Raw genomic sequence first — 27569 nt, 5'->3', positions numbered from 1 at the left:
CTGAAAATAAAAATCCCAAGGTTATTTCCTTCATATATGGGCAGAGTCAAATTTTACAACAAAAAAGATTGGAAATGGTTAATTCCTTCATATTTTCTTGTTCTTCTCTCACTGATAGTAGAAGGATGGGCTACTACCAAGTCTGCTATTTAATCCTTCTCTGAAACTGTTGATAGCATTTTGCATCAAACATCATTTACTCTCGAGTTCCACTCTGTCAATTCTGAACTCCCTATCCTGAAGATTCATCACCTTTTAGTTGGATCCTGTATGGAAAACCCACATTATTATGGATTCTGGTGGTCAAAGTTCTCTTATCTTAATTGTGGTTGAAAAAGTTCAGAAGAACTTTTGAAGAAAAGCATCTTCATTAGATTATTCAGTTTGAATCAGTGCTTTCATGTTTCATCTCGGTGCTCTTTTTCTAAACTTATATGCTTTTTCATCTTTTAATATACGGATTAACTGGACTGCTTTTTTGAAACTATAATTAATAACTTGCTGGTCTCTTTTCATTAAATGAAAAGTTTGCTTTCTTGTTCAAAAAAAATCTGTTAGGATACCTCCTAGTCCTAACAAAAACACTCAAAGAACACAGAGAACAAACAAGAATACTAAAAGATAGAATTATATTGCAATATCATGAAGAAATTACAATATATCTCAGCACATTCTAGAGGGCTGAGAATCCTCTCCCAAATTCCCAATTAGAAAATCACCTCAAAATTCTTCACTCTTACTCCCACCCCTCTTCCTCTATTTATAACTAAAAGACCTAACCAACTTACTAACTATTCCCTTGCAGACTCGCAGAAATAAGAAAATTGGGCTTCTTCATGCAACTCCAACCCAACTATCATCTCAATCAACACATCCATCAACGGCTGACCCCACCTACGGACACTTCACGTGGGATTTGGTAAAATCTCTTGTTATCCCACCCCTTAAACAAAAACTACCACTCCCTACCCTTCTTCTCCGTTCACTACCGCCCAACTTCCTCTACAACTTTTTTTTCCGAAAACTCCTTCATGAATACTTCCCGCCTTGCTTGCGTCTTCGCCGCCACCCACATTCCGACGACAACCGTTCGGGCATTTAATTGTTCACCTCCGTCAACCATTTCCACCTCTTCTTCATGCAAATGATCTCCTCGATTTACAAGTCTTCTTCTCAATCCATCGTCGCTTGCCCTCCTCGTCAAGTTTCAACACATACAACCTCCCCTCGACTTCGCCTACTAGTGTTCGGCCGCCGCCCATCGTTTCTCCATCCATCGGCATCTTTGCCATCCCAGCCCGTTGGCATATTCTCCTTCCATCGCAGATAACCTTCCCCCGTATCCTTGAGCAACGACAATTTCTTTGTTCACCCACCGTTGATCACCAGCACATTTCTTCTCCGTCGATTTTTTGTCTGCTTTCTTCTTCGCGTTTCTAACCATGTGTTTGTCGGTTGGTGCTCCTTCCTTCGTTTCTTCTTCTTTCGACTGCCATCTTGCCTTCCCGTTAGTAATGTTTGTCCACTTCTCATCGATGCTTTTACCTCCTTTAATCGGCATTTCCACTTCCATCGAGTCCCTATCTCCGACCATCTCACCCTTCGCCGTTGATGATGGACACGAATGATCAAGTTTCTCTTCTTCTCCGATTTCTCCATCCTTTAGTCTCATTCTTTCTTTTTTTCTTCTCTGCTCTAGAGCTCCCCATCACCCCCTTCCTTTCTTTTGATTCCATCGGTTGCAACTCCTTGCCATTCCTTTCCTCCATCCTTTTTTCATTCCCAGTAGTCTCATTGGAATCGCCTTCTTTCTCTTCTATTTTCAGTGGAAATTTCCTCTCAACAGCGGTTGCTGGAACCCATAACTTTCCTTCTTCTTCGATGCCATTCAAGACTTGTGAAGATCCTTCCACAAACAAGCCTTCGATTGTAAGCACATTGGAGATTTCAGATTCCGCTCCCATCACCATCGTTTCCTTTTTTCTTCCCTTGAAGGTATGATCCTTTAAAGTTCAACGTTCAACTATTCCATACGTTGAATTAGGGACTGCATCATTTCTTTGATCTCAACCTTGTCTATGGAGATCATCCAACCTCTCTTTCATTGTTTTTTGAACCATTTTCTTTTCCTCTCCTCGGGTTTCTTGTAACTTCTTCTCCATAATTTCTCTTTAATTCTTTCGCGCTTGTGATCTGCCATCCTTTTTTGGAATTGCTCCCATGTACATGGAGTTTCACCTCTCTCTACCGCCTCACATTTGCATTCAGCAACCCATTTTAGCATTCGCTCCCATGTCCATTCTACTTCTTCCGCCATAGCAAACAAAAACAGTACCCAAGAAATAACCAAGCTCTAATACCAATTTGTTAGAATACCTCCTAACAAGAACACTCGAAGAATACAAAGAACAAACAAGAACACTAAAAGATAGAATGATATTAGAAGAAAATACAATATACCTCAGTACATTCTAGAGAGTTGAGAATCCTCTCCCAAATTCTCACACCCTTACTCCCACTCCACTTCCTCTATTTATAACTAAAAGACCTAACCAACTTACTAATTATTTACTAATTTGCCCCTTCTAATAACCATACTAATATTCTACTAATAACTCTATTATATCTCTAACTAGGTCTCTTACAAAATCATGAGTCACTATGAACTTTTTCAAAAGATTCCAGACTATTCCTTGATACTCACCTCGCAGGTACAGCATATGGCCAAAGAAGTCTCCAAGCGTTTTAACAGATTCATCAGCATATCCTTAGGAAGCTTACTTGCCATTTCTGTAGAATCCCTCCCGACAGAATCAGTATTGTACCCTTTTACAAGAAGTGGATGGTCACAAGCCTGACGGAGCCGTAGAAGCATTAGCAAAATATTTGCATAGTTTTGCTTTACTGTACCAGCTGCAGCATAAGCCTGCAAAGTACATGTCATCCTGTAAGAATCCACATTTAAGAAGGGAAATTCCATTTAATGGGTATGTAAATAGGGTGGACATACGAGAAGCCTATCCCCTATTGAGACAAAAAGAAAAACATTAGAAGTTTTTAAACAATATTAAAAACTTAAGCATATATTTTAAGAAAAACATCCATATGTCCTCAAGGTCCGGTGCACTTGAATTAATCAGTTTTAACCTTGTAGTTTAATCTCTTTTTTCCCTGAGGCCAAACCTATATATAGATAAAGGCATAAAGGCGGTTGCACATGATTTTATTGAATAATATTGAATTAACTTGCTCTCTGACCTCACCCCCCCTAAAACAATTATACTATAGTCTGGTGTTCATATTGAAAAACCAATTGGAGAAGGAGAATTTTACTTTTTAAAAAGAAAGAGAAGAAAAAAAGGTTGATTCCACTCTAGTAGACTTTGAACAAACCAATCTCCTTCAGGAGGGAGGGAGGAGAGAGAGAGAGAGCTAAATGCACCTTGAATTGCTTGCGAGAATCAGCCTCTAATTGGGTATAAAAATCACGCTCCTCTGTAGAAAAATCCACTTTTGTCAACCGTATGGTTTTGGGGGGCAATTTGACAATCGGCTCCCCATCAATTAATGTGCCTAAACAACAAATAAGTTAATTATCCAAACTGAAGGGAGAAGTGATCAAAATTCCTTTTTTTTATAAGAAACAAATTTCATTGATGTATGAAATTTACAAAAAGTGGCCAAAGCCCAAGCCAAAGGAGTTACAAAAGAAACCTCCAATTGGACAAAAGAAAAGAAAGATTGTGAATTAAAGAAAGATGTACATTTGCACCAAGTCATAGCATAAAAGGATATAAACAATATAAACAAAATTCATAAAAGGATATAAAGTCTTTTCGATTACATAAACTGTGGCATTTACTTTCAAATACAAGTTTAATACTCATACGGTGTGCTTGAGATGAACAGCTATAAAGCAGATAGAGAATCAGATCAAGAGATCATCTGGATGGATAGAAGGACCAGCAGACTGACATCACAGAGCAATGACCCTTCAGTTTTGACACTAATTTTGATACGTCCAGTTAGACAAATGTGAAAAGTATCCCTAGGTTTCTGAACTCATCTATGAGTATGTGACAAGCAAAAGATCCAGACAGTATGCTTCTGATATAACTTTTTAATAAACAATAAATAATATTATTTTCAAAAGAGAAAAAAGAATCCTCACTTGAGAGTCCACAAAAGATTTAATTATTTATTAGTTACTATGAATTAATAGTTGAAGAAAAAATATTACAAGAAATGACACCATCCACTTTAGAAAGAAGCAAGTGAAATTTCCGGTGTAACATTCTTCAATTGATGAGAGGTAAGAAGATCGGTTTTTTACAGAACAGATTTGTATCCTGCAAACTTATTTTCAAAAATCATTTTTTTGGTTTCAAGGCATGCTGGAACTTCCATTCATTAGTGACAACAGCAGAAACAATAAAGTCTAAACGACAAAGGTTCTGCCATGAAGATTGATTGTAAAGGTAGAATGGCTAGAAAAAGTTCATGTTGAGCACCCCAATTAAATGGTGCGAATTGTACAGAGTCACAGAAATAATTAAAAGAATTAGACTCCGTAAAATATTCTAGCATTCCAATCCTTCCAAACAACAAATGAGCTTTGGAGGTGTTTGACTACAGCACTTTCGCTTTATCTTTAACATACCAACCCAAAAAGAACCTCAGAGAGCCAACCTTCTACATGCTCTGGGCAACACCACTCGAAACAAAACTGATTGCAGATAAAATTCCATACTTTTGTTTTTTAAAATAGAAAACAAAAATGTCATTGATGTGATGCAATTACAAAAGGAGTCTTCCTATCCAACGGATTACAAATAAAACTTCTCCAATGGATCATAAAATTGGTAAAACTATAGTTACAAAAATGGGAGACCGATTTACACCAACTTATAGAAAGGAAAGTAGATGAAGTGAGTGATGCATAGAAGTCTTGTTCCTTATCGGTTAAATTGGCGTTAAGTCTTTGCCAAAAACATCAGCCTCTTTCTTCTAAATTAAACAAATAAAATTTTCTTTCGTGCAAGCATTTAAATGGCCATTAAAGTGAAGTTCATCAAAAAGCCTCTGAAAATCTTCTCAGAAAAGGTCCCAATATTCAAGTAGAAATCCAAAATATACCCATCAGGACCCTGCGCCTTATTCTAACCATGAGAATTGCTTGCCTGATTTCCTCAATAGTAAAGGGAGTTGAAAGTGCAAAATTTTGAGCTACAGGAACTCAAAGCCACATAAGATTTACTAGAATTATACAAGAACCTGGAATTTTCTGATATAAAGAAAAATTTCATGTTTAATTTCTTTAAAAGAAAGAAAAGAATCTCCATTACTGGAAAGTAATTCAGTAATCAAGCTTTTCAAGTTTTTCCTCTTCTTCACTGCTAAAAACCTATGAAAGAAGAAGAAGCTGGTATTTTCATCTCACAGATTGAACCAATTGAGATTGCATTTTTTAAATCAGATTTTGTTCCTCGGATAACAATAAATCCAAAATTCCACCTTTAATTGCAGTTCTGATATCAATCTCGAGAGAGGAAATCTTGTTAGCTTCAACTTTAGCATAAAAAAATTCAAGCTCAACGGTGAGACTCTTTCCTTGGTTTTTCCTCTTTCTTTGCTTCTCTTCTGATCGCCAATTGTTTCATTTGCAATAAGCAAAGAGTCTCTTCAAATTTAATCAGTCAACTAAAGAGAGATGTCAAAAATTTTGTCAAGAGGTGTTTTATTTGTCATACTTCTAAAGGATCTAGTAAAAATGCTGGCCCCTGCACTACCTCTCCCTTGAACTATTTGGGAAGATTTATCCATGTACTTTACACTTGGTCTTCCTAAAACTCAATGAGATAATACTCGGTCTTTGTTGTGGTTGATCGATTCATTAAAATGGCACATAGCTTGTAAAAATTTTGCATGCTTCAAGTGTTGTTAACCTTTTCTTTTGTGAAATTTTTAGGTCCTTAGTTAGGTTTCATGTTTCCCTTTGGGCTTCGGTTTCAAAGCTTTTTTGTAACTATTGGCTAGGTAAAATTTTACTTAGTTGGAACCCCTTTCTTTAGTAGGGGTGTTTTGGTGGACTCGTTTTTTTGTATGCCCTTGTATTCTTTCTTTTTTTTCTTAATGGAAGTTGTTGATTTATTAAAAAAAAATCTATTGTTTTTGACGGTCATGTTAAGTTGACTTTCTTTCGGAAGTCTTTGTGGAAAAGGTCTGGCATAGTTTACCTTTTTAGCACTGCTAGCCACCCTCAAACGGATGGCCAAACTAAGGTCACTACTCGTATGCTTGAAGGTCTCATCCAGTGTCTTAGTGGAGATCGACTTAAGCTGTGAGACCAACCATCAAGTCGAGCAAAATTCACTTTCAACCATATGCAAAATCATTCCATAGAGAAGTCACCACTTTAAGTTGTTTATACTCTATTTTCCATGAAGCCTTTCTTGGCAAAGCTGATTATGCATTAAGTAGCCTTAAATCCACAATATGTTGCCATGATTTGGCAAGCTTCTTGTACAGAAAAGGTGAAGGTTTTCTTGTGGATCTACTCCTTTGGGAGATTAAATACTTGTGGTCGAATCCAATGGATCCTCTGAAAGATGACTCTTTCCCTAGATAGATTGGTGTGTTCTTTGTAAAGGAAGCGAAGAAACCTTGACACATTCGTTCTTCTTCTGTCCTTTGCGGTAGACTGTTCGGAAGATGTCCTCAATATCTTCAATCTTTAGTGGTGTTGTCCTAGCAAAGCGTCTAAGGCCCTATATTTCAACTCATTGGTGGCATGCCTTTCAACGGCCCAAAAAAGATTATTTGGCTTAAGGGGGTGTTTTCCCTCCATTTGAGGGCTTTGGTCTGAAAGAAATTCAAGATTTTTTTACAATCTAGAGTTTACCAGGGAGGTATCTAAGGATTTAGTCACTCATTTTGCTTCTACTTTGCCTATTACTTCTAAATTATTCTGTAATTATAGTTTATCTCAAATTGCCACCAGTTGGACATTGTTTTTGCAATCCTTTGGTGTGCCAGGATATGTAATCTCTCCTTCCTTTCTTAATCATCTTTTGATAATGAAAAGGTAGTTTCTTATCAAAAAGAAAAGGTTGTTTATACATCTACCTTGGCTAACAATTGATTTAATATTCCCACTTCTATTGGTCTTAAAAATGAAGCGGAAAGTGTGACACCGTGAATTCATGATCTTCATAACGAGGTTAAGGAACAACTCAAACAAGTGAACCTATCCTACAAAGCTGCAGTTGATTCATATTGTTGTGCTTGAGACTCCCAGGTCAGCAACATGGTGAAAATGCAATTTTTTAATAAAAACAACGGCTTTTATTGAGAAAAAATGAAATAATACATGGGCATACAAAAAAAACAACCTACACCTTCCCCTACCAACTATGTAATATAACTCCTATAGAATAGTTACCAAGGGTCTTCGAAACCAAAGCCCACAGAGAAACATGAAAGCGGAGAACGGACCAACCTTATTAGGGTCCTTATCCATCCCTCTAAAAATCCTACTATTCCACTCACCCCACAAAACTCACAAGATCGCACACCCCTCAGCTACCCACATAAAATGACTCTTCTATCCACGAGGCAGATTGAGGAACTCCTCGATCATAGTACTAGTGTCCCTTTCGCGAAAAGACGAAAAGTCAAACATCTGGAAAAAAGACTCGCAAACAGAACTAGCAAACTTGCAACGTCAAAGAATATGATTCAAATCTTCCGGCCCCTTCTAACAAAGGATATAGCATAACGGCCCAACAAGCAAGGGAAGCTTCCTAGTAAGCCGATTCATCGTATTTGCACGGCCATGTAAAACTTGCCAGATAAAGAATCTCACTTTCCTAGCAACCTTAATCCTCCAAAGGCCCGAAAAGATTGAATCACCTAAGAGAGAATGGTCCACGAGACTCTAAAGAAAGGACTTACACGAGAACTCCTCCAAAGAATTGTTGGGTCTCCAAACCCTCACATCCCTCTCCCATGCCTAAAAGAGTGACCCTTAAGAGAAGAAAGAACAGAAGTCACATCAATCGCCTCCCTATTGAAAATGGGGCAACGAAACCAGAACGAGAAGGAACAAAAGCTCCTTGACCACACAAGGAAATCAACAAGAAAGTGAAAATCAACAACAAAGTGAATTTTAAGAGACTGAAAATGAAAAAGTCTAAAAAGGTCTCTCACCCACCCAATGATCCTCACAAAAATATGTATCCCTCCCCTCCCCCCACCACACAATGGTGACGATGCATTTGCAAAAGTCTCGTTTGCTCACTAAAGATCATAACAAGCTTACCAACTGAAAGTTGGGTCCTTTTTTGGTTGTTGAGAAGATTGACAGCAATGCATATTGCCTAGATCTCCCTCCTGTCATGCATAGCAGTCTGACTTTCAATGTTGCTAACATCTACTTTTATCACGCTCCAAACAAGGTTAATATCCTGAGGATCTTGATCTTCATTTTCGGATTCTTCTCGATAATCTTGTTCCTCTTGAAAAGTGAGATTTCTTCCTTGAGGACAATCATTCAAAAGGTAACCCATTTCACCACACCTAAAACATTTCCCAAGATTAGGTCTATTATAAGGATTATAATTTATTAAAGAAATAAAGTTGGAACTTCCATTTGGGTTTGCTTCTGATTTTGAAGAAATGTCCTTAAATTTTGATGTGCTTGTGATGTAGCCTAAAGACGAAAGGAGAATTCTCTCCCAGGATCCAATCAAGTCTTTTATTATGTATAGCTGTCGTGTCCAGGAGGGGATCCTCTATTTATAGAGAATTAAATAGATAGGAAACTAAAAGGATAACTAAAAGGAAACTAAAAACTAACTCAGAAACTAAAATGTAATTAATCAAGGATTAACCAAGATTAATTTGACTTTACCAAATTATCTCAATCCTATTGATCAGCTTGCTTGATTTGAATTCTTGGCTGCATCTTCTAGTGTTTTTTTACGAGGATTGGAGGATTTGTCCCAAGCATTTCTTCTTCCCGGCCATCTTCTTTGCTTTTGAACCTCATCATCCTCAACAGTAGTAGCTATTGAAACAGCTTCAGCCACACTGTTCAGAGGTTGTAAATGGAGTTTTTCTTTCATGTGATGTCTTAACCCATCAATATATCCAGCAATTTGCTGATTTTCACTTTCAACTAGATTGTTTCATGAAACTCCTCTGTGTAATCTAACTTTGTTCCATACTCCTTGTTTACAATGTTGGAATTTATTATAAAGGAGTCTTTCATGATTTCCCGGAAGAAATATTTTCTTCATCATTCAAAGCATTTTTGGCCACCTTTGGATAGGTCTTTTCCCAAACAACTTTCGATCATTTTGAACTTGATCCCACCAAGCCTATGCTCCACTTTTGAGTTAAAAAGATACTAATTTCACCTTCCTATCTTCCAGTGTCCTCACATAGTTAAAAAAAACTATCAACATTTTTTACCCGATCTAAAAAGAGTTCAATATTCATCCGTCCATTATAGCATGGAAGGCCAATTTTCATTTTGTAGTCTGAATCTTGGTGCCACGGTTGATTTTTTTTTTGGAGCCACGGTTGATGATGAAAACGCGGACGTTGCCAATCTTGGTAATCTTGAAATGTTTTTTGCTCATTATTTCCGAACTGTTGTTGGTATTGATGATTTTCATGATAAGGAGGGTAGGCTGCTTGATAAGGAGGATATCTATGTAGGTAGTCTTGAAATTGGTTGTCAAGATCTTCATCACCCGAAGAGTCTGAATCAGAAACCTAAGAGGTTGTGAGGAAAGGTCTCTGTTGGAATATGTGAGGGGTTGGAGATTGAATTTGAAAATAATTGCCTGGCTGCACTTCTTGGTGAATGCACTTTAAGGATTTCTTGTTGCACCCTTCTTGGAAGATCTCGAACGGTTTCTTGATTTCTAGCCAAGTTAAATTCAGGATGTTTTTGTTGTCGATGTTGTTACAGCAGAAGCTGCCTTCCCATTCTTTTTCTCCCAATTGGTGTCCTCTATGCAAAATAGACAGGGAAGACCTCCAACACCTTTTCTTTGACTGTGCATATGCCACTAATTGTTGGAGAGCTCTTTTTAAATGCTTCACCACTTGTTGGGTTTTTGACAACGCTTTCAAAAACAATGTTCAGCAGATACTTATTGGGCCATTCCTTAAGAAAAATTCAAATTTATTGAGGACTAATGCTGCAAAAACATTGCTTGCTGAGATTTGGTTTGAAAGAAACCAAAGAGTGTTCCAAGAAAAGGAAACCCCTTGGTTTGCTCGGTTTGAGGCTACAAAGCTTAATGCTTCTCTTTGGTGCTCCCTCTCTAAAGCATTTGAAGCCTACTCCTTACAGGAAATAAGTTTAAATTGGCAGGCCTTCATTCATTTTGACAGCTAGTTTCAGAAGATAGAGGACTGCTTTTCAGCTTATTGTGGTCTTGTTTCTAGGTTTTTGTTTTTGATTTCCTATGTATCGCATTTGCTGTTTAAGAAGTTTTTTGTTTGTTTGTACTTAGTTTCTCTTTGGTTGCTTTGTAAGGCTTCCGTTTTCTTAGTTCTTTGACTTGTTGGTTCGGATATGATGAGGGCGCTAAGGGGTGTCAACCTAGTTGAGATATCCAGATGCGCCTATTGATCCTTAATTCTTAATTTTTTGCTTTTATAATTCAAGTACACATCTCCTGTACTCTCTTTTAATGAATAATAAAGGCTTGTTTCTCTTTTAAAAAACGATGTCTCCTCAAACAAGGTTGATTACCCATTTGATCACGAGTCCTTGGGAGGTTGGTAGCACGTTCTTGGACACGAAGTGGGTTGTCATTCATTCTACCAACCATCGGGCCCTTTCTCAAAGGTGCTCTGATACCAATTTGATGATACCGCTAGGTACTTAAGCACCTTGGAGAACCACACCCCAAAAGCCAGCTATTGAGATGGGAGAGCCAAGCCACTTAAGTACCACATTGGTCATCCCATTCTAACCAATGTGGAACAAAAATAGCTCATACTATCTTGGTTCCTAACAGATACTAACCAAGAGAAGTTCTTGGATAAATCTTGGAGAAGAGTGCTGGAATTTTATTATACGTGTTCTCAACCCTCTTTAAATAGACCCAAAGAGAGGGTTTGTTCACACCCAAACTAAAACTAAACTAACCTCTTTAAATACACCCAAAGAGGAAGGGTTTATTCACAACTAAACTAAAATTTAAGAAACTTAAAGTATATAAATATAAATACACACACATATATAATGCAACTAACTCATAAACAGTAAAATAGATGATGGAAATAAACCCACAAAAAGCCCCTGGCTGATTGACTCGAGGACGAATTTTTTCTTGGGGGAAGGGTCTCATGTAGGACATCCTCAGGCAATTTTTGGATGTTAATTGGCTTTTCTTTAATTTCTTGATTCCTTTCTTGATTGTAGTCATATTTTACAATTGTGGTAATTTCTTTTACCCAATAGTATTTTTCTTCGATGTTCATCAGCAGGCTAACTTGTAATTTACAGTGATTGTCAAGTTTTGGTTGAAGTTTCAGCCCTTCTAAGTTTTATAAATAGGGGACTGCTGTCCATTTGTATCACTTTTTGTCATCTTGAATAAAATTCCCTCACTTCTTCACATCAATAAATACCAATACTTAATGTGAAATCTGTATCCTCATCATATCCTTACACATAATAATAGTTGAACTTTTAGTAAGCGAAATGATATATAGAGAAGGGGGGGAGGGAGAGATAGAGAGCAAGTGCCCACCTTTAGTTCGTCGCAACATTATTGCTCTTAGAACAGCCTGAAGCTTCTTATAGCCAGTAACTGAATTTCTGGAAATTGGAACCTTGATTGTATGGTAGAAAGATTTATAGACAGCATAAGGATCGTACCTCAGAAATCTGAAATAGCTATATAAATCATCAATTGCATTTTGTATAGGTGTTCCAGATAAGCACCACCTTCTTTTGGCTCGAAGGCTACAGCAGGCTCTAGCCACCTGAGTTCTGTGATTCTTTATTGTCTGAGCTTCATCCAGAATAACCCTGAACCAACCCACTCTCGCCAGTGGGCCAGAATCACAATCAAAGGAAATACCAGTTCCTTTCCTGCCCTTCTTACCCTTCTTACTACTGATAGAGGTCTTTTTCCTCTTTCTGTTGACAGAAAAATCAGAAGATAATCCATATCTATCTCCATTTTTTTCCTCAGCATCATCCTCATCAACTAATGGTTGTTTTGGAACTTCATTAGTGACGATCGCATATGTTGTGAGAACCACGTCATACTTTGCAAGCTCATCAGGATCCCTAGTCCTACTTCCTCCATGATAGATTAAAACTGAAAGTTTTGCTTCTTCAGTGACTTTGTCATCTAGTTCTCTGGCCCACTGCCGTAGAATACTTGCAGGGCACACAACCAATGTACCAGCTGCTGGTCTCCGCTTACTGATTGCTCTAGTTGTTTTCACTTCTTGAATTGGTTTAACATCATCAGACTCTCCAGTCTGCTGCATTTTATCTGAATCAGCAGTGCCAGTGCCAGTGCCATTATCGTCATCGTCATCCAAATTTAAAGCTTCAGCCTTTGTCTTGCTTCCATCTTCCAATTTTGCCTTTGATTGTGAGGACTTCTGCAACAGCATGAGTGAAATCATAGAAACCGTCTTTCCAAGGCCCTGAAGAAAAAAGAGAAGTTTAGAACCTCATTGAGGACAAACTTCTAAAAACAGACAGGAATTTAATCCAGGCCCAATAGCTTACCTGGTCATCCGCTAAAATTCCTCCCAAACAATGCAAACTTTTATTTTCCTTCTGTAGCATCCATGATAACGCAATTTTCTAAAACACAAAGTATACAGCAAAAGGTTTTAAAAAATGTCTGGCAGTAAAAGAAAGATACTACAATTTGACGTAAAAACCTGGTGTCTTAAAAGAGGAACAGAAAGAAGACCATCAGGAAGAGTAGCCTCTTGTTTTGGTTGATTTAGATCCTGAAGAAAGGAGGAGTGGGGGCGTATTAATACTTTAATAGTTAATTCAGAAGAACGGAAGCAATTATAATATGAATAAAATTTTTCCACTAACTGAAAGCAACCAATTTCTCCTATCTTGTTCTTTATGCCCAGAATTGTTTCCTCTTACCTTTTATCATTAGTTCAACCTCTTTTATTTAAATAAAACAATATCATTGATCTCTATGAACTAAGCAAAGCAACAGGCAAACAAAATTAAAGAAATTACAAAATACTTGGAGTTCCAAAATGGTGCAAATCAAAGAAATATCACGGTTGGAAATAAGATTTACCTAACAAAAACTGAATTAGAGAATAAAAGATGGTATGCTCCAATAAAATTTACACATCCCTCCAATATCCTGAAAGATGCTCTTACTTATTTACAGCCAATTGTTCAAACGAACACTCAGTATATTGAGCCCCCAAGGACTTTTCTTTTGGACTAAGGTCAGTCCATTAAGCATCAAGTTAAAACTATACAAGGAAGAAAAATCCATTCCTTTTCATACTTTTTTAGAACGCCATCATTAATGCAAACATTAACTAGATATATTTGTCTTACACCCAAGAAGGGTTTTTTTTTTTTTTTTTGTTGAAAGGAAACAGAACTTTTCGTTCATATAATGAAAAGAAGTTAATGCTCCAAAATACAAGAAGTTTGATGCCATCTCAGTGAGAGATTAACCAATCAGACTTACCACTTGCTTATACAAGAATATTGCAAGAGTTCTGTCTAAATGACTTAAAAAAGTATTGCCTACTACTACATCGAAGTACCAATCCACTCTTGTGGCTGATAGACAAATCATTGATCCCTCACTCATTGCAAACAAGCTTATAAATGAAAGTCTTTGTAGAATCGTGAGTCAAATTGGATGTTGAAAAGGCATTTGACAAGATTGATAGGAAATTCTAAGAGGGACCTCATCCTCAAAGTCAAGGGGTTTAGACTTATTTGGAGAAGATGGATTAAAGGGTGCATTTATTCTCCAAACTTCTCTATCGTCATTAATGGTAAGCCACATGCAAAGCTCTTTACCACTAGAGATCTCTGTCAAGGTGATCCACTTTCACCTTTCTTATTTACTCCTGTCATGGATTTTTTTTGTGTAGAATGCTTAAGCATGTCAAATCACCCTTTGTGTCGATGTTATTTAAATCAATAAACAAAAATTTGATGCTTTTTAAATAAGTTACCATGTTTATTATTTATATTATAAATACATCTCGCCTGGATCTTTATCTTTCAAAAAGATTAAATTCTTTCTCTGGAAGCTTTCACACAGGGCAGTCCTCACACATGAGGAGCTTCAACGCCGTAACTCCTCTCTAGCGCTGTCTCCCAGCTGGTGCTTTCTTTGCAAAAAGGACAATGAATCTCAAAGTCATTTATTCATGTTCTGAGCTTTTTCAAGGGCCTTTTGGAACCACATTCTTCTTGCTTTTAAATGGTTTGTGGTCTTTCCCCTGGAAATCAACCATTTCCTTTCCCTGGTTCTTGATGATCATCCTTTCAAGGGAAGAAAAGGTCTCCTATGGAAACATATTGTTAGAGCATTTCTTTGGTCGGTTTGGCTCGAACGGAACAACTGCCTCTTCAATAACAAATCTCAACATTTCGACCTCTTTTTTTATTATGTGATTAACATTGCTATTCTTGGTGTAAATTATCCAAGCATTTCAATTGTTATAGTTTTGATTCTCTTTTGACAAATTGGAGATGTCTTTTGTAACTCCTTTGGTTGTCGGGGTTTCTTTCTCCCTCTCTTTTGTAATTTCATTCTTCAATGAAATTTTTCTCTTATAAAAAAAAAATTATAAATACTTCAAAAATTTTATTGCTTATTTTATATGTATCATGGATTTTTATATAATATAACCCAAATGTCGTTTCATGTCGATGTTGAACTCATAAAATGTTAAATACTGATGGAAATGTCAACATGTCGACAGAAATTTAATACCATATCGCTAATAAGACTACCCGGGTGAAAGTAGCAGACTAATTTGATTTGGGAGCACAAAAGTCTAAAGAAAGTTAAAGTCTCCTTTTGGTCAGTTGCCTTTAGAAGCTTGAACACTATGTATTTATTTTTAATAGTTGTATCTTTTATTAGAATATGATGAAGTCATTATAGGTGTGTCAACCTAGTTGAGAAATCAAGGTGCGGCTGTCGATCCCCTTCCTTTTTTTGTCTCATTGTAATTTGAGTAATAGTCTTTTTTCATCTCATCAGTAAAAAGTTAGGAAGCACAGATACTTCTAATTATGCAGAGAATCGGTATCAGATACGGATACGTCCAGATACATGGTAGATACGTGTCTGATATATGATTTGAAGTATCTGATTTTTTTATTTTTATTTTTATTTTTAATTTTCAGATACGCGAATTTGCTTCCAGGTACGTGAAGGGGATACGTGGGTCAATTTTTTTTCCAAATTTAAGCCCAACCCACAACCCATTTTATTTTAGTGCGCATGTTTAGGAGTGATTTTAAAATCATCAAAAATCACTTTTTCATTTTTAAAATCACTCGAAAACACACTTTTAATTACTCAAAAATTAATTTAATTTTCAATTTTACACTTTTAAATGCAATTTTCATATCATCAAAATTAGTTTTGAAGAATTAAACATGTTTCACAGTGATTTTAAAAATGAAAAAAGTGACTTCAACCATTTTAAAATCACTTCCAAACATAAAAGTCCACTTAAATTCAGCAATCCAAAACAAAATAAATTAAAAATGATAAAACATAAAAAATTTAAAAAAATTTGAAACGTAATTAAATCGTCATTCTTCCCTTCTCTCTCACTATTTAAATCATGATTCACACCTCTTCGTCCTCAACTTCATTCTTCAATCTTGATCCGTATCTTAGTTTTTTAGAAATTAACGTATCGCCGTATCTTATCAGTCTCTTATACACATCTAGATGTGTATAAGAGACAGATCTATATCTATGTCTGTGTTTCTTATAAAAAGCGTTCATTTTTTTCCCAAAAACACACACACACTTAACTTGAACTCCGATGAAAAACTCCAAAGAAAGTTTAGAATTTGGGCTATGCTACTGATAAGGAAATAATTGGCAATAATAATGACAATACTTTGAGCTAAAAGTCCTCTTATTAAATGCTTGCTTCCAAGCTAAGTTTTCAAGTCATAGTGAAGAGTTGCAACTATTCATGTATCATAAGGCACCTTTTCTTCCAAGAGTCACTATGAATCTGAAAAATCCAGATCCATTCACATCTTTAACGAATTATGTACTAATTTAATTTCATCTATTCATATTTATGGAAGTAGTTAAAGGGATGTTAGATAACTTTAGACAATATAGGTGAAAGGGTTGTGTCCTTTCATGATATCTTTTCGTTTAGTTTAAATAGTACTGAAATTTTAACATTTGAGGGAGGAAAAAAACTGTTGATTTTTCTGCATTTACTTCAAGCCTCGGGTTGAAGATTTTTTTGCATTGTGATTTTGCATACTATAACTCACGGATCTACTCGACTCGAAATTTGGGTTTATCATTTTTTCTCCCCAAGAAAGTAGATGATTCACTAATGGACGGCCTCCATGCATGGAACTTGAAAGGGAAAGCTAAGGTGGTTGGTAGTTGCATCTTTAAAGCTCTTATGTGGCACATTTGGAAGGGAAGAAACAACAGATCCAAATAAGTTGGCCTTTTAATTTTGAGAGTTTTTGTAATTTTGTTCAAAATAAGGCAGCTTGGCAAATATTAAGCAGGAGTTAAGAATGCTAGAAGGGCATCCGTTCATATTATGCCACCCCCAATTCCAATGGGGCCATGATAAAGGTTTCACCAAACAAGAAAGGGGCATGGGTGATGGAATACAAAGTGGTTATCGCTTCCTAAAATAGAAAACCATTGTGATCGAAGATGGTGTAGGTCTTAAGCATATATCAAGATGTATTTTGAATGCCACCTTTACACTCATGCGACCATGCCATTGCGTTGAGGGAGGGCCCTTCGACCATGAATATCAAACCTTCAATATCCAAGCCTAGAGTCTTTTGGCTACCTTCAAAACCACGACGTTACAAAAAGAAAAGTTGGAATAAATTACTTAACAACAGAGGAAACCTAATTCATTCAAAGTCAGATGAAAATAGAAAGGGAGAGAGCAAAGATTCCTTTTCCATAACCTGTCACAAGGATGTTTTTGCTCTGATAAATTGCTCTTTCATTTGATAAATCCCTAAGATTATGATTAATTGGTGGATGATGAAAAAGTAAAGAGAAGAGAAAATGGCACACACTTGTTACATGGAAAACCCTAGTACAGAGAGAAAAAACCACGATGCAGAGAACTTTTATTATAATAGTGTGTTACAAAGTAATGCCCAAAGGCTACAGTTTAAATAGAAAAGATGAAACCCTAGGGAACACATGATAAGACAAAAATGCCCCTAGGGCAAATATTCTATTTTTCAACACTCCCCTCAAGTTGGAGCATAGATATCAACGAGACCCAACTTGCTAACACGTGAGTCAAAGAGTTGTCGTGATAGTCCTTTTGTGAGTACATCTGCAATCTGTTGACTGGAAGGAACATAGGGAACGCAGATATTTCCATTGTCAAGTCTTTCTTTGATAAAATGTCTATCAATCTCTACATGCTTCGTTCTGTCATGCTGAACAGGGTTGTTTGCAATGCAGCCTTGTTATCACAATAGAGTTTCATTGGCCCATCATGACTTTGGTTAAGATCAATTAGGACCTTTTCCAGCCATATTTCTTCGCATATCCCAAGGCTCATGGTCCTGTATTCAACTTCGGCACTACTTCTGGCAACCACCCCTTGTTTTTTACTCCTCCATGTAACAAGGTTACCCCAAACGAACGTACAGTAGCCCGATGTTGACTTTCTGTCGACTACTGAGCCTGGCCAATCAGCATCTGTGTAGGCCTCGGTGCATCGTCTGTCTGACTTTCTAAACATTAATCCCCTGCCTAGAGAAGCCTTTAAATATCTCAAAATTCGTTCCACTGTCTTCATATGTTCTTCATAAGGAGACTGCATAAATTGGCTAACCACGCTTACTACATGCGCAATATCTGGTCTCGTATGGGAGAGATAAATGAGTTTCCCGACCAAACGCTGATACCACTCTTTGTTAACTGGTGCACTACTACTCAAATCACTCAGCTTAGTATTTGCTTCCATCCTGTCATACCTGTATCTTTAAGCAAATCTAGCGTATACTTTCGTTGAGAGACAGAGATGCCTTCCTTCGACCAGGCCACCTCCATTCCGAGAAAATACCTTAACCTTCCAAGATCCTTAATCTCGAATTCTTCAGCCATTCTTTTCTTCAATCTATCTATTTCTAAAGCATCATCCCCCGAGATTACAATGTCATCAACATATACGATTAGAACTGTCATTTTCCCCTACATAGACTTCTTTGTGAACAAGGTGTGGTCTGAATGTCCCTGACTATACCCTTGCGATTTTACAAATGTAGTAAATCTACTAAACCAGGCCCTCATAGACTGCTTCAACCCATATAAAGACTTCTTCAGTTTACAAACTTTGCGACTGAACTGTTTTTCAAATCCTGGAAGCGGACTCATGTAAACTTCTTCTTCTAATTCGCCATTAAGGAAAGCATTCTTCACATCAAACTAGTGCAAAGGCCAATTCTTATTAACTGCAACCGAGAGGAGCACATGAACTGTGTTTAACTTTGCTACTGGAGAGAAAGTCTCTGAGTAATCTATCCCAAAGGTCTGAGTGAAACCTCTGGCCACTAACCGTGCCTTGTACTGGTCGATTGTACCATCAGGTCTATACTTAACAGTAAACACCCATTTGCACCCAACTGTCTTGTGTCCCTCAGGAAAAGTGACTTGTTCCCATGTGTCGTTCTTCTCAAGAGCTTTCATTTCTTTTATGACAGCGACTCTCCACTCAGGGATTTCCATAGCTGCATATATGTTGCTCGGTATCGAAATAGTATCGAGGCTAGTAGTCAATGCTTTGAACACCAAAGACAGGTTACTATAAGACATATAACTCTGCATTGGGTACTTGGTACAAGACCTCACTCCTTTCCTTAGAGCAATAGGGATGTCAAGAGAGGCATCATGATCTTTCTGTTCTTTGGACTTCTCGTCACACTTAGTATCTTGCTTTGTCTTATCTAGGTCTTTCTGATCTTCTGACTTCTCATCATCATACTCAGTATCCTGCTTTGTCTCATCTGTATCTTNAATAGGGATGTCAAGAGAGGCATCATGATCTTTCTGTTCTTTGGACTTCTCATTACACTTAGTATCTTGCTTTGTCTTATCTAGGTCTTTCTGATCTTCTGACTTCTCATCATCATACTCAGTATCCTGCTTTGTCTCATCTGTATCTTCTTCAACATTTTCAGTCTGAACCTGGGATTCATTACTGCCTTCACCCGTACCAACCACATTCTCAGTATTGCCACTGTTACTGTCAGTACTATTATGGTGATCAGTATCCACATTAGTCACATTCTCGGTATTGTCTCTGCTTACTCTGCTTACACTACTTTCAACACAAGTATTATCACCACATATGTTATCATTATTAGGACTAGAAGGCTTCGTACCTGGAACTGTCACTCGTTCTGACTCATGTACTGGAGCCGAAGAAGTGATGGGCGGCACTATTTCCTTTCTAAGATTCCTCCTATAGTACGTGATCCATGGGACTTGCTCGGTAGGAAGAATAGGAGCATTGACACTTGTGTCGGGAATGGACTCAGGAATGTCTGGCAGGTAAGGACTTAGACCCCAGTTGGACTCTTCACTTATACTCTCCCCCGGAAGAGGACTAAGGGGAAAGAAAGGACGGTCTTCGAAGAAGGTGACATCCATGGAGACAAAGTACTTGCGGGAAGAAGGATGGTAACATTTGTACCCGTTTTGATGAAGGGGGTATCCCACAAAAACACACTTCTAAGCCCGAGGGGCAAATTTGGTTCGATTAGGACCATGGGTATGGACAAATACAACACACACGAAGTGGAACATCAGGGGTAAGGCGATTATCAGGATATGACTCTTTGAAATAGTCAAAAGGGGTTTGGAATTTTAAGACCCGAGAAAGCATTCGGTTTATTAAATGATCTGCTGTCAAAACAACATCGCCCCAAAGATATGATGGAAGGGATGTGGATAGCATGAGTGACCAAGCAACTTCAATTAGGTGACGGTTTTTCCATTCAACCACGCCATTTTGTTGCAGGGTATAAGCACATGAACTTTAATGGATTATTCCTTTAGAGGCAAGGAATTCCCCGAGGTTATTATTAAAGAATTCCCAACCATTATCGTTCCGAAGAATGGTGATTCTTGAGTTGAACTGGGTTTCCATAGAATTGTAAAACTGCTAAAATACAGAAGTGACTTCAGACTTGTCAGTAAGGAGGAAGAACCAGGTCAACCTAGCGTGGTCGTCTATGAAGGTTACAAACCACCATTTGCCAGTAGTGGTTGTAACCGGAGATGGACCGCACACATCACTATGAAAAAGGGTAAAGGGTTTCGAAGGTTTATAAGGTTGGGGTTTAAATAATACGCGAGGTTGTTTAGCTTGGACACATACATCACATTTCAAGTTAGAAACATTAATATTATGAAATAGATGAGGAAATAAATATTTCATATAATGAAAACTCGGATGACCGAGACGAAAGTGCCATAACATATAATCTGTCTCATAATTGAACAAACAGGAAGACAATAAACTAGTCCTATCACAAATCCTAGAGGAAGTATCTTCAGTAAGGAAATAGAGCCCCCATCATGCCAGGCAGTGTCAATCGTCATCTCCGAGTTCAGATCCTGAAAAATAGCAGCATCGGGTGAGAAGATAACACGACATTTCAAATCTCTAGTAATCTTACTGACAGATAGCAAATTATAGGAAATTTTTGGCACATGTAGAATGTCTTGGAGGGAAAAACCCTCAAAGGGTGATAAACGGCCTTTCCCGGCCACGGGGGCGAAGGATCCATCAGCGATCCTGATCCTCTCATTCCCAACACTCAGGTAATAAGACAAGAATTGGTCGGACGTGGCAATTAGATGGTCCGTAGCTCCTGAGTCTAGAATCCATGGTTTTCTACCGTTTATACTAACAAGGCCACAAGAGTGATGCGTACCTGATTGTGCGATGGCACTGACACCCACTATAATAGAGTCGTTCTGACTCGTCTCCTGATTATGTGGTTGATGACCAGCCGTAGATTCACTTGCTAAAGCACGTCCAGGTCCTGATTGTCGTCTTTTACCATTTGGAGGACGACCATGAACCTTCCAGCATTGCTCCTTAGTGTGCCAGAGTTTCTTACAATGTTCACAGACCGGAGGAACCTTTCCATTTTGTTTGTCAGTTCCTGACACTTTAAACGCAGCGGAATCTGTTGATTTAGTTACTGGGTTATTCATGGCATTAGACCTATCTTCCTCAAGACGAATTTCAGAACATACTTCCATCGAGGAGGGAACTGGGCGAGTTCCCAGAATTCGACTTCGCACAACATCAAATTTTGGGTTAAGTCCTGCCAAGAAATCATAGACCCGGTCCATCTCTTCGGACTAATAGTACAAAACTCCTCCACACGGACAGCTCCAATTCAGTTCTCGACATAAATCCATCTCTTGCCAAATCACAGACAGCTTATTGAAATAAGCTATGACGCCCATGGTCCCCTGTTTACATTCATGGACTTGTTTACGGAGCGCATACAAACGAGCTCCATTTTGTCGTGAGTACAACTTTTTCACAACCTCCCAAATATCCCTTGCAGTAGCTGCATACAGTAAGGGCATTCCAATCTGGGGTTCCATACTCCCTATTAACATAGATCGGAGTAGAGAGTTCTCTCCTTTCCATACGCGTTCCTGAGGGTCGTCTTGTCTAGGTTTTGGTATTTCTCCAGTCAAATATCCAAACTTATGACGACCCTCGAGAGCCATTTTCACAGATTGGGACCACGGAAAATAATTATGGCCATTTAATTTCTCTCCTACAATACAACTAGCAGAATTCCCAGAAAATAATTGAGTGCAGATAAATTAAGGAAAGAGATTATCGGGCTTTCTGAATAGTTATGGCCATTTGGCGTAGTTCCAAGCGCCTCTCCAAGACTAGTCATCTGTTGTTGTATTGACTCATTCTGTTGTTTAATTTGAAACTGCAACTGGGCCAACTGTTCTTGAACGTAGTCAAATCCGCTGGCTAGAAAGGATTAGAACCGCTCGATTGGAAGGAATTGCGAGCGATTTCGGCAGCCATGTGACAACGGCTTGAGAACATGGCTTAAGAGATCGAAGCTCGTGGCTCGAATCGGCACTGACTCACGCAACTGGGTATCACATCTGGACATCAAAGCTTGCTATATGACTCCGTTCATCTCGTGCAGCTGGACATCATGGAAAAACGAATGATGGGCATCGCGTTCATCACGCAACTGGATATCATCCGACCGATGGGTATCACGCAATTGGGTATCATCCGACGGCTAGAACGATGATGGTTGGAAAGCTGGGTTCGACTGGGAAATCGGAAATCGGAAATCGAAGGCTTGGACGTTGGGTATCATCTTCGGAGGCGGCTGGACATCAGAAATCGAAGGGTGGAACTTCGCGTGCGGCTTGGACTTCGCAGACGGCTGGGCATCGCGTGCGATTGGAACAACGCGAGCATCTGGCTGGGCTTCAACACCGGCGGCGAGGGTCGACGCGTCCGGCTCGGACTCGACCGAGATCTGCTGGTTTCTCCGATCATCTCCATAGGCGGCTGACCCGTGCGATCCGATCTGTTCGTGCGGCTGACTAGGGCCGGAATCAACAGACCTGTGTGATCCAAAGCTTGATCCGTGCGGATTGTCAATGGCTGATCCAATCATCTCTTGAAATCAGGGCATCATCATCTTAAAATATCGTTCCATGGCTGTTTTAACGACAACTTCAATTTCTGTGTTTGTGGTGCCAGATGGCCCTTGCGATTCTCCTGTTGGGTTTTCCTCAATTTTGGCCAGGGTTTCATCTTGCTCTGATACCATGATGAAAAAGTAAAGAGGAGAAAATTGCACACACTTGTTACATGGAAAATCCTAGTATAGGGAGAAAAAACCACGATGCAGAGAACTTTTATTATAATAATGTGTTACAAAGTAATGCCAAGAGGATACAGTTTAAATAGAAAAGATGAAACCCTAGGGAACACATGAAAAGACAAAAATGCCCCTAGGGAAAATATTCTATTTTTCAACAGTGGATAATAATTATCCCAATAATGATTGCCTTTTTTTCCCCTAAAGATTTATATTACTAATTGGTGAAATGTTGGGCAATCAAAAACCTATAGTACAAATAAAAGAGTATAAAAGAAAATAGAATTGGAGCAATTCTTTTCTGGTAGAAGATATGGCCAGGAATTCTAAGAAATACATTATTAGTGAAAGCTTCGATCATCCACAAGAAACAATTCAATTGATCAAGTAAACTATTCATCAAAGAGGCATGCTCCCACAATGTGTAAACTCCTAATCTCACAGGACAATCCAAGATGTAGGACATCTTGTCTTTTGGTTCTTTTCTTGTTATTAGCATTCTTGTCAAGTTGAAGTTCTTTTGCTTTATTCTACTGGTTATATGTTTATTTGGGCTAAAAGGCTAGTAATTTGGGTCAAAGATTGTTCCATTTCCGAGAATCCATTTCGAGTTCCTCAATAGATGCTTCCACTAACTGCAAGCATTGATTTTGGGAGGCTTTAAATTCCATAGTTGAGTCGCAAGGATCCAATTGTGAACAAGCTCTGATACCAATTGATGAAGCCCAAAGAGAAAGTTTCAATATTCCAAAGAAACAAAGTTTATTGTTAACGAAGCTAGCAACCCCTGTATATAGGCTGAAACTAACTTGTGTGGCTGGAAATAATGTTAAAAGCTGGAAATAAAAATACAACCAACTAAAAGATTACATCCAAAGAACCAAGAGGTTTCAAAGAACTAAACCAGCCAGACCAAGAATAAGACACAAAAGAACTTCAAGACTTGACAAGAATGCCAAGAACAAGAACAGAACCAAAAGACAAGATGTCCTACATCAACCTGCCTAACCCTACAACATTTAGGTGTCAAGGAAACTCGTGGGAGGTCAACATTTAGGTTTCAAAGAAACTCATGGGATATAAAATCCTAGATAGGCGGCCACCATAAATTTAACTCAAACTCTTCAAGTCATTTATTAAACGCATGGTTCCTTTTGACTTATCAGTGGAATACTTACTGGGCAAGTAGATTTTTTTTTTTTTAATGACACCAAAAAAAGAGTATCTAAAAGTGAAATTGAAGCAAATCCTTTTCTGAAGAAATGCTAAAGAATGTTGAGACATATATCAGTGAAAACTTAAATCGGAGCCCACAATAAACATTTAACTTGATTAAGGACCACTTTTACACAATTCGCTAATAAAGGCATTACCTAATAATGAAATGATAGCATGTTTCTCACAAAAAATAAAAAATAAATAAATAAACAAAACAATTGGCACTTGTAATGGAGCATTTTGTCCTAATTACCCTTTGGACAACCCTCCTCTCCTTTTTTCTTTGCTCTGGGTAAGTAAGGACATCCTAAAAGGAAAGAAGAAATAGACTACTATCTGATTCTCAAAATAGGCATCTCCAAATTCGCTAATAACAAAAGCCAAAGAATTTTAAAATGTGAAATCTACTCATAAGAATTTTTCCCTACTAAAATACAATAGCCTGGAAAATGTTATATCAAAAATACCTCCAATGCTTTTATAAAAAATAAATAAATAAATAAATACCTCCAATGCTGCCTGATAAATCAATCTCTCATCACCTCCAGCCACCATTTCTTCACCATAACCAGGACGATAGGAATGTTCGCCTGGATATTGTGAAGGTATAGATTTCCCTGGTGCCAAACTCACAGGGAGGACCCTGTAATCCCTGATCTCAGAACTAACAGTATCATCACCGTTGCCTCTGAAAAAATGCTCTCTCCCATAAAATCTCCCACTAGTTGAACCTGGCCTTCCCGAATCATAAGAACTGACGTGGGCATCACGAATTTGACTACTGCCCACATTGTCGACTAAGTTACTTGATTTTGTAGGGGGTACATATGACTGAGAGGTATAAGGCAGGGTCCTCTTAAAAGCTTGTTGAGAAGATAAACGTTCATAATCTGCACCAGCTGTGCTTGCAATTCGAGAATTCACGGTTCGAGGTAGACCAGCATTCCCATTTTCAGTAAGATAATTGTTGTCATCAGTGAGGACAATATGATGATTTGAGGCTCTAGTGTCACCGTTAGAATCAGAATGTGGGCTGTTATTAACATTACCTGTAAATTTGATCGTCAGTTTTCTTCACTTTATAAGATTTCCTTAGAGAAAGCTTTAAAAATAATTTAATAATCTTGCACAAAACTCACTTTGACCTGGACTATAAACTGTGGATGCCCAATGAGGAAGCTTTCTGCTGCCACTAGGTTCCCCGATACTTGGTGCAACATCGTCATCACTATCACTAATATATTCTACCTCTATATCACTGTCTGATGAACTAATTTCTATAAGGTTAGTCACAGACATGATGATTCAACTGCGAGATCTCTCTTCTTCGACAAAACTAGGAATAAACTACTACAATATTAGTCAAACTGCCACAGAAAATCATAGAAATTGCCTCGTTACGAAGAAAGCCAGATAGATAAGTAACAGGCCAAGTGAATAACCACAGGCTACCACCAGTACATAGTCCAGGGAATCTAAGAATTTAAAGTTACAAATCCATCTACTTACAAATGTGGAGTGCCTCTAAGCTAAATCGGTGAATTTTCAAAGATAGTCTGAATAATCAAACACATAGCCATGCTGCATAGTAAATCTTTTCAGATGCAGCAGAACCATTAGCAGGAATATCTTTGTTGAAAACATCTCTGCAAATACCCAGAAAAAAAGGAAAAATTGAAAGTCAAACATATTATTATTAGTTGAATACAAAGAGATGAGTTGTAAAAAACATCAAGGATACAGCGAAGAGAAGCTTATGAAACAACAATGATCTACTGGCAGGGAGTAAAAAGATACTGCATCAGTTAACCGAAGCCATTGCAGCAAGATATACATCGGTCACATAAGTCATGAATTGGTAATACTGCATGATGTATGCTTAATTTGCAAACAGAGCCCAGTTAATAAAAAAACAGATGATATGGAATTAGAAGCAACCTAAAAATTTTCAGAAGTAGCAAGCCAGATCTATAAAGAAAAAAAAAATACATTCACATTCTTCATAAACATGCAGTCATTCAGAGACCCCCTCACGATTTCTAAAACATGGGATAAGCAGCTGATGACAAAGACACTGAAAGCAACTGAAAGGGAAGAGTACAAATTAATTCCATAAACTACAACTCATATATGCTTAGTTTTCCTACCTCAGACACTTAGTTTAACAATCTACTATACTTCCAATAGTGAAGCAGCATGCCTGTCAACTCATGCTAAGCTGATATCCCCGTAGGCCAAGAAAAGCAGTTCGAAGCCAAATCTCAGAAACGAATTTGAAGTTCTCCAGCACCTAAAAAGAAAACTAATTAGACCATCGAATTCAAAAGTTCCACTTACAAATTTACCTCTCCGAATAGAAATTAAAAGCTTAAGTTATTTTTTTCTTGAGCAGAATGCTTTCCGTGCCAACCCCATTTAACCAGCCACTTGAAAATCAAGATTTATCCCCCAAAAAGACCGTTAAACGTGAACTTCAATTACTCAACCCATAATCCCAAAACCATCGAATTCAGCGCCACAGCATGCATGAAGCGAAACAAGCGATTAATTAGGGTAAGAAAGAAAGATCCCATTACAAAAACAACAGTGCTCCAAGATTCACACACACATTCAAACAAGCCTTCAAAAATTCAACTGGACTGAACAAAAACAACGAACAAGAGGATGTATGGTTAAAGGGCGATGAATGTGGTAAAAGGAATGAAAGAAAAGGAGAAGGAATCCATACAAGACGAAGTAGATTGTAGTTGCAGAAGAAGTAATCTTCTCTCCGTCCGTACTAGGTAGGGTTTGAGGTTTCCGTTCAACGCCAGAGCAGAGAGAGGCTTCCTCTTTCAGGATTTCTATTTTTTTGCCTTTCTTTTCTTTTGCGGAATGTGAGATCGACGACGACGAGTTAACGGCCGTGTGTGGTGTAGTTGTGTAGTTTACAGACTGTACCGGTGTAGTGTACTTAACTTTTGAAGCTCCAAATTTCTTGGGTTGAAAAGTAATTTTCACTCTTAAACTTTGAGATTTAATTTAAATTTTAAATTTTTATAATTTTATATATTTACATTTTGTCTTCCGTCGTATAATATGAATAGAGAAATTCGAATCACGAATCTTTTTTTGTCCAAACGTCTATATGTTAGTTGCATTATACACGTTTTTGAGTCGATGATTTATACTTATTTTATTAGATTTTATTTAA

At 37.9% G+C, this 27569-nt stretch overlaps 2 protein-coding genes across 8 annotated transcripts in view; both read right to left on the bottom strand.

Moving 5' to 3' along the window:
• Window positions 1-27291, bottom strand: part of LOC120067756 (helicase-like transcription factor CHR28) — a 32967-nt gene extending 5676 nt beyond the window's left edge. The window contains exons 1-10 of one of the 7 annotated variants that reach the window (XM_039019319.1): window positions 27105-27291; window positions 26524-26666; window positions 25886-26022; window positions 25516-25743; window positions 24884-25425; window positions 12934-13005; window positions 12776-12853; window positions 11778-12690; window positions 3443-3573; window positions 2705-2926 (exon numbers count right to left, since the gene is read on the bottom strand). In XM_039019319.1, coding sequence (XP_038875247.1) covers window positions 2705-2926; window positions 3443-3573; window positions 11778-12690; window positions 12776-12853; window positions 12934-13005; window positions 24884-25425; window positions 25516-25675 — 2118 coding nt within the window. In that variant the 5' untranslated portion in view covers window positions 25676-25743; window positions 25886-26022; window positions 26524-26666; window positions 27105-27291. Of the gene's footprint in view, window positions 1-2704; window positions 2927-3442; window positions 3574-11777; window positions 12691-12775; window positions 12854-12933; window positions 13006-24883; window positions 25426-25515; window positions 26023-26523; window positions 26667-27104 lie in introns of all 7 variants that reach the window. The other 6 variants (XM_039019322.1, XM_039019321.1, XR_005479018.1 and 3 more) reach the window with 6 other exon arrangements.
• On the bottom strand, window positions 19296-24862 carry LOC120067757. Its single transcript, XM_039019325.1, has 2 exons — window positions 21203-24862; window positions 19296-20882 (listed from the first exon to the last, which is right to left on the bottom strand). The coding sequence occupies exons 1-2, from the start codon at window positions 21627-21629 to the stop codon at window positions 20857-20859; spliced, it is 453 nt and encodes a 150-aa protein (XP_038875253.1). The 5' UTR covers window positions 21630-24862; the 3' UTR covers window positions 19296-20856.
• Window positions 27292-27569: the final 278 nt, after the last annotated feature.

The sequence above is a fragment of the Benincasa hispida genome, chromosome 12 (assembly GCF_009727055.1).
Source record: "Benincasa hispida cultivar B227 chromosome 12, ASM972705v1, whole genome shotgun sequence".
Taxonomy (NCBI): Eukaryota; Viridiplantae; Streptophyta; class Magnoliopsida; order Cucurbitales; family Cucurbitaceae; genus Benincasa; species Benincasa hispida.
The sequence above is the reverse complement of the archived record's forward strand: the minus strand, read 5'-3'. Positions and strand labels throughout refer to the sequence as shown.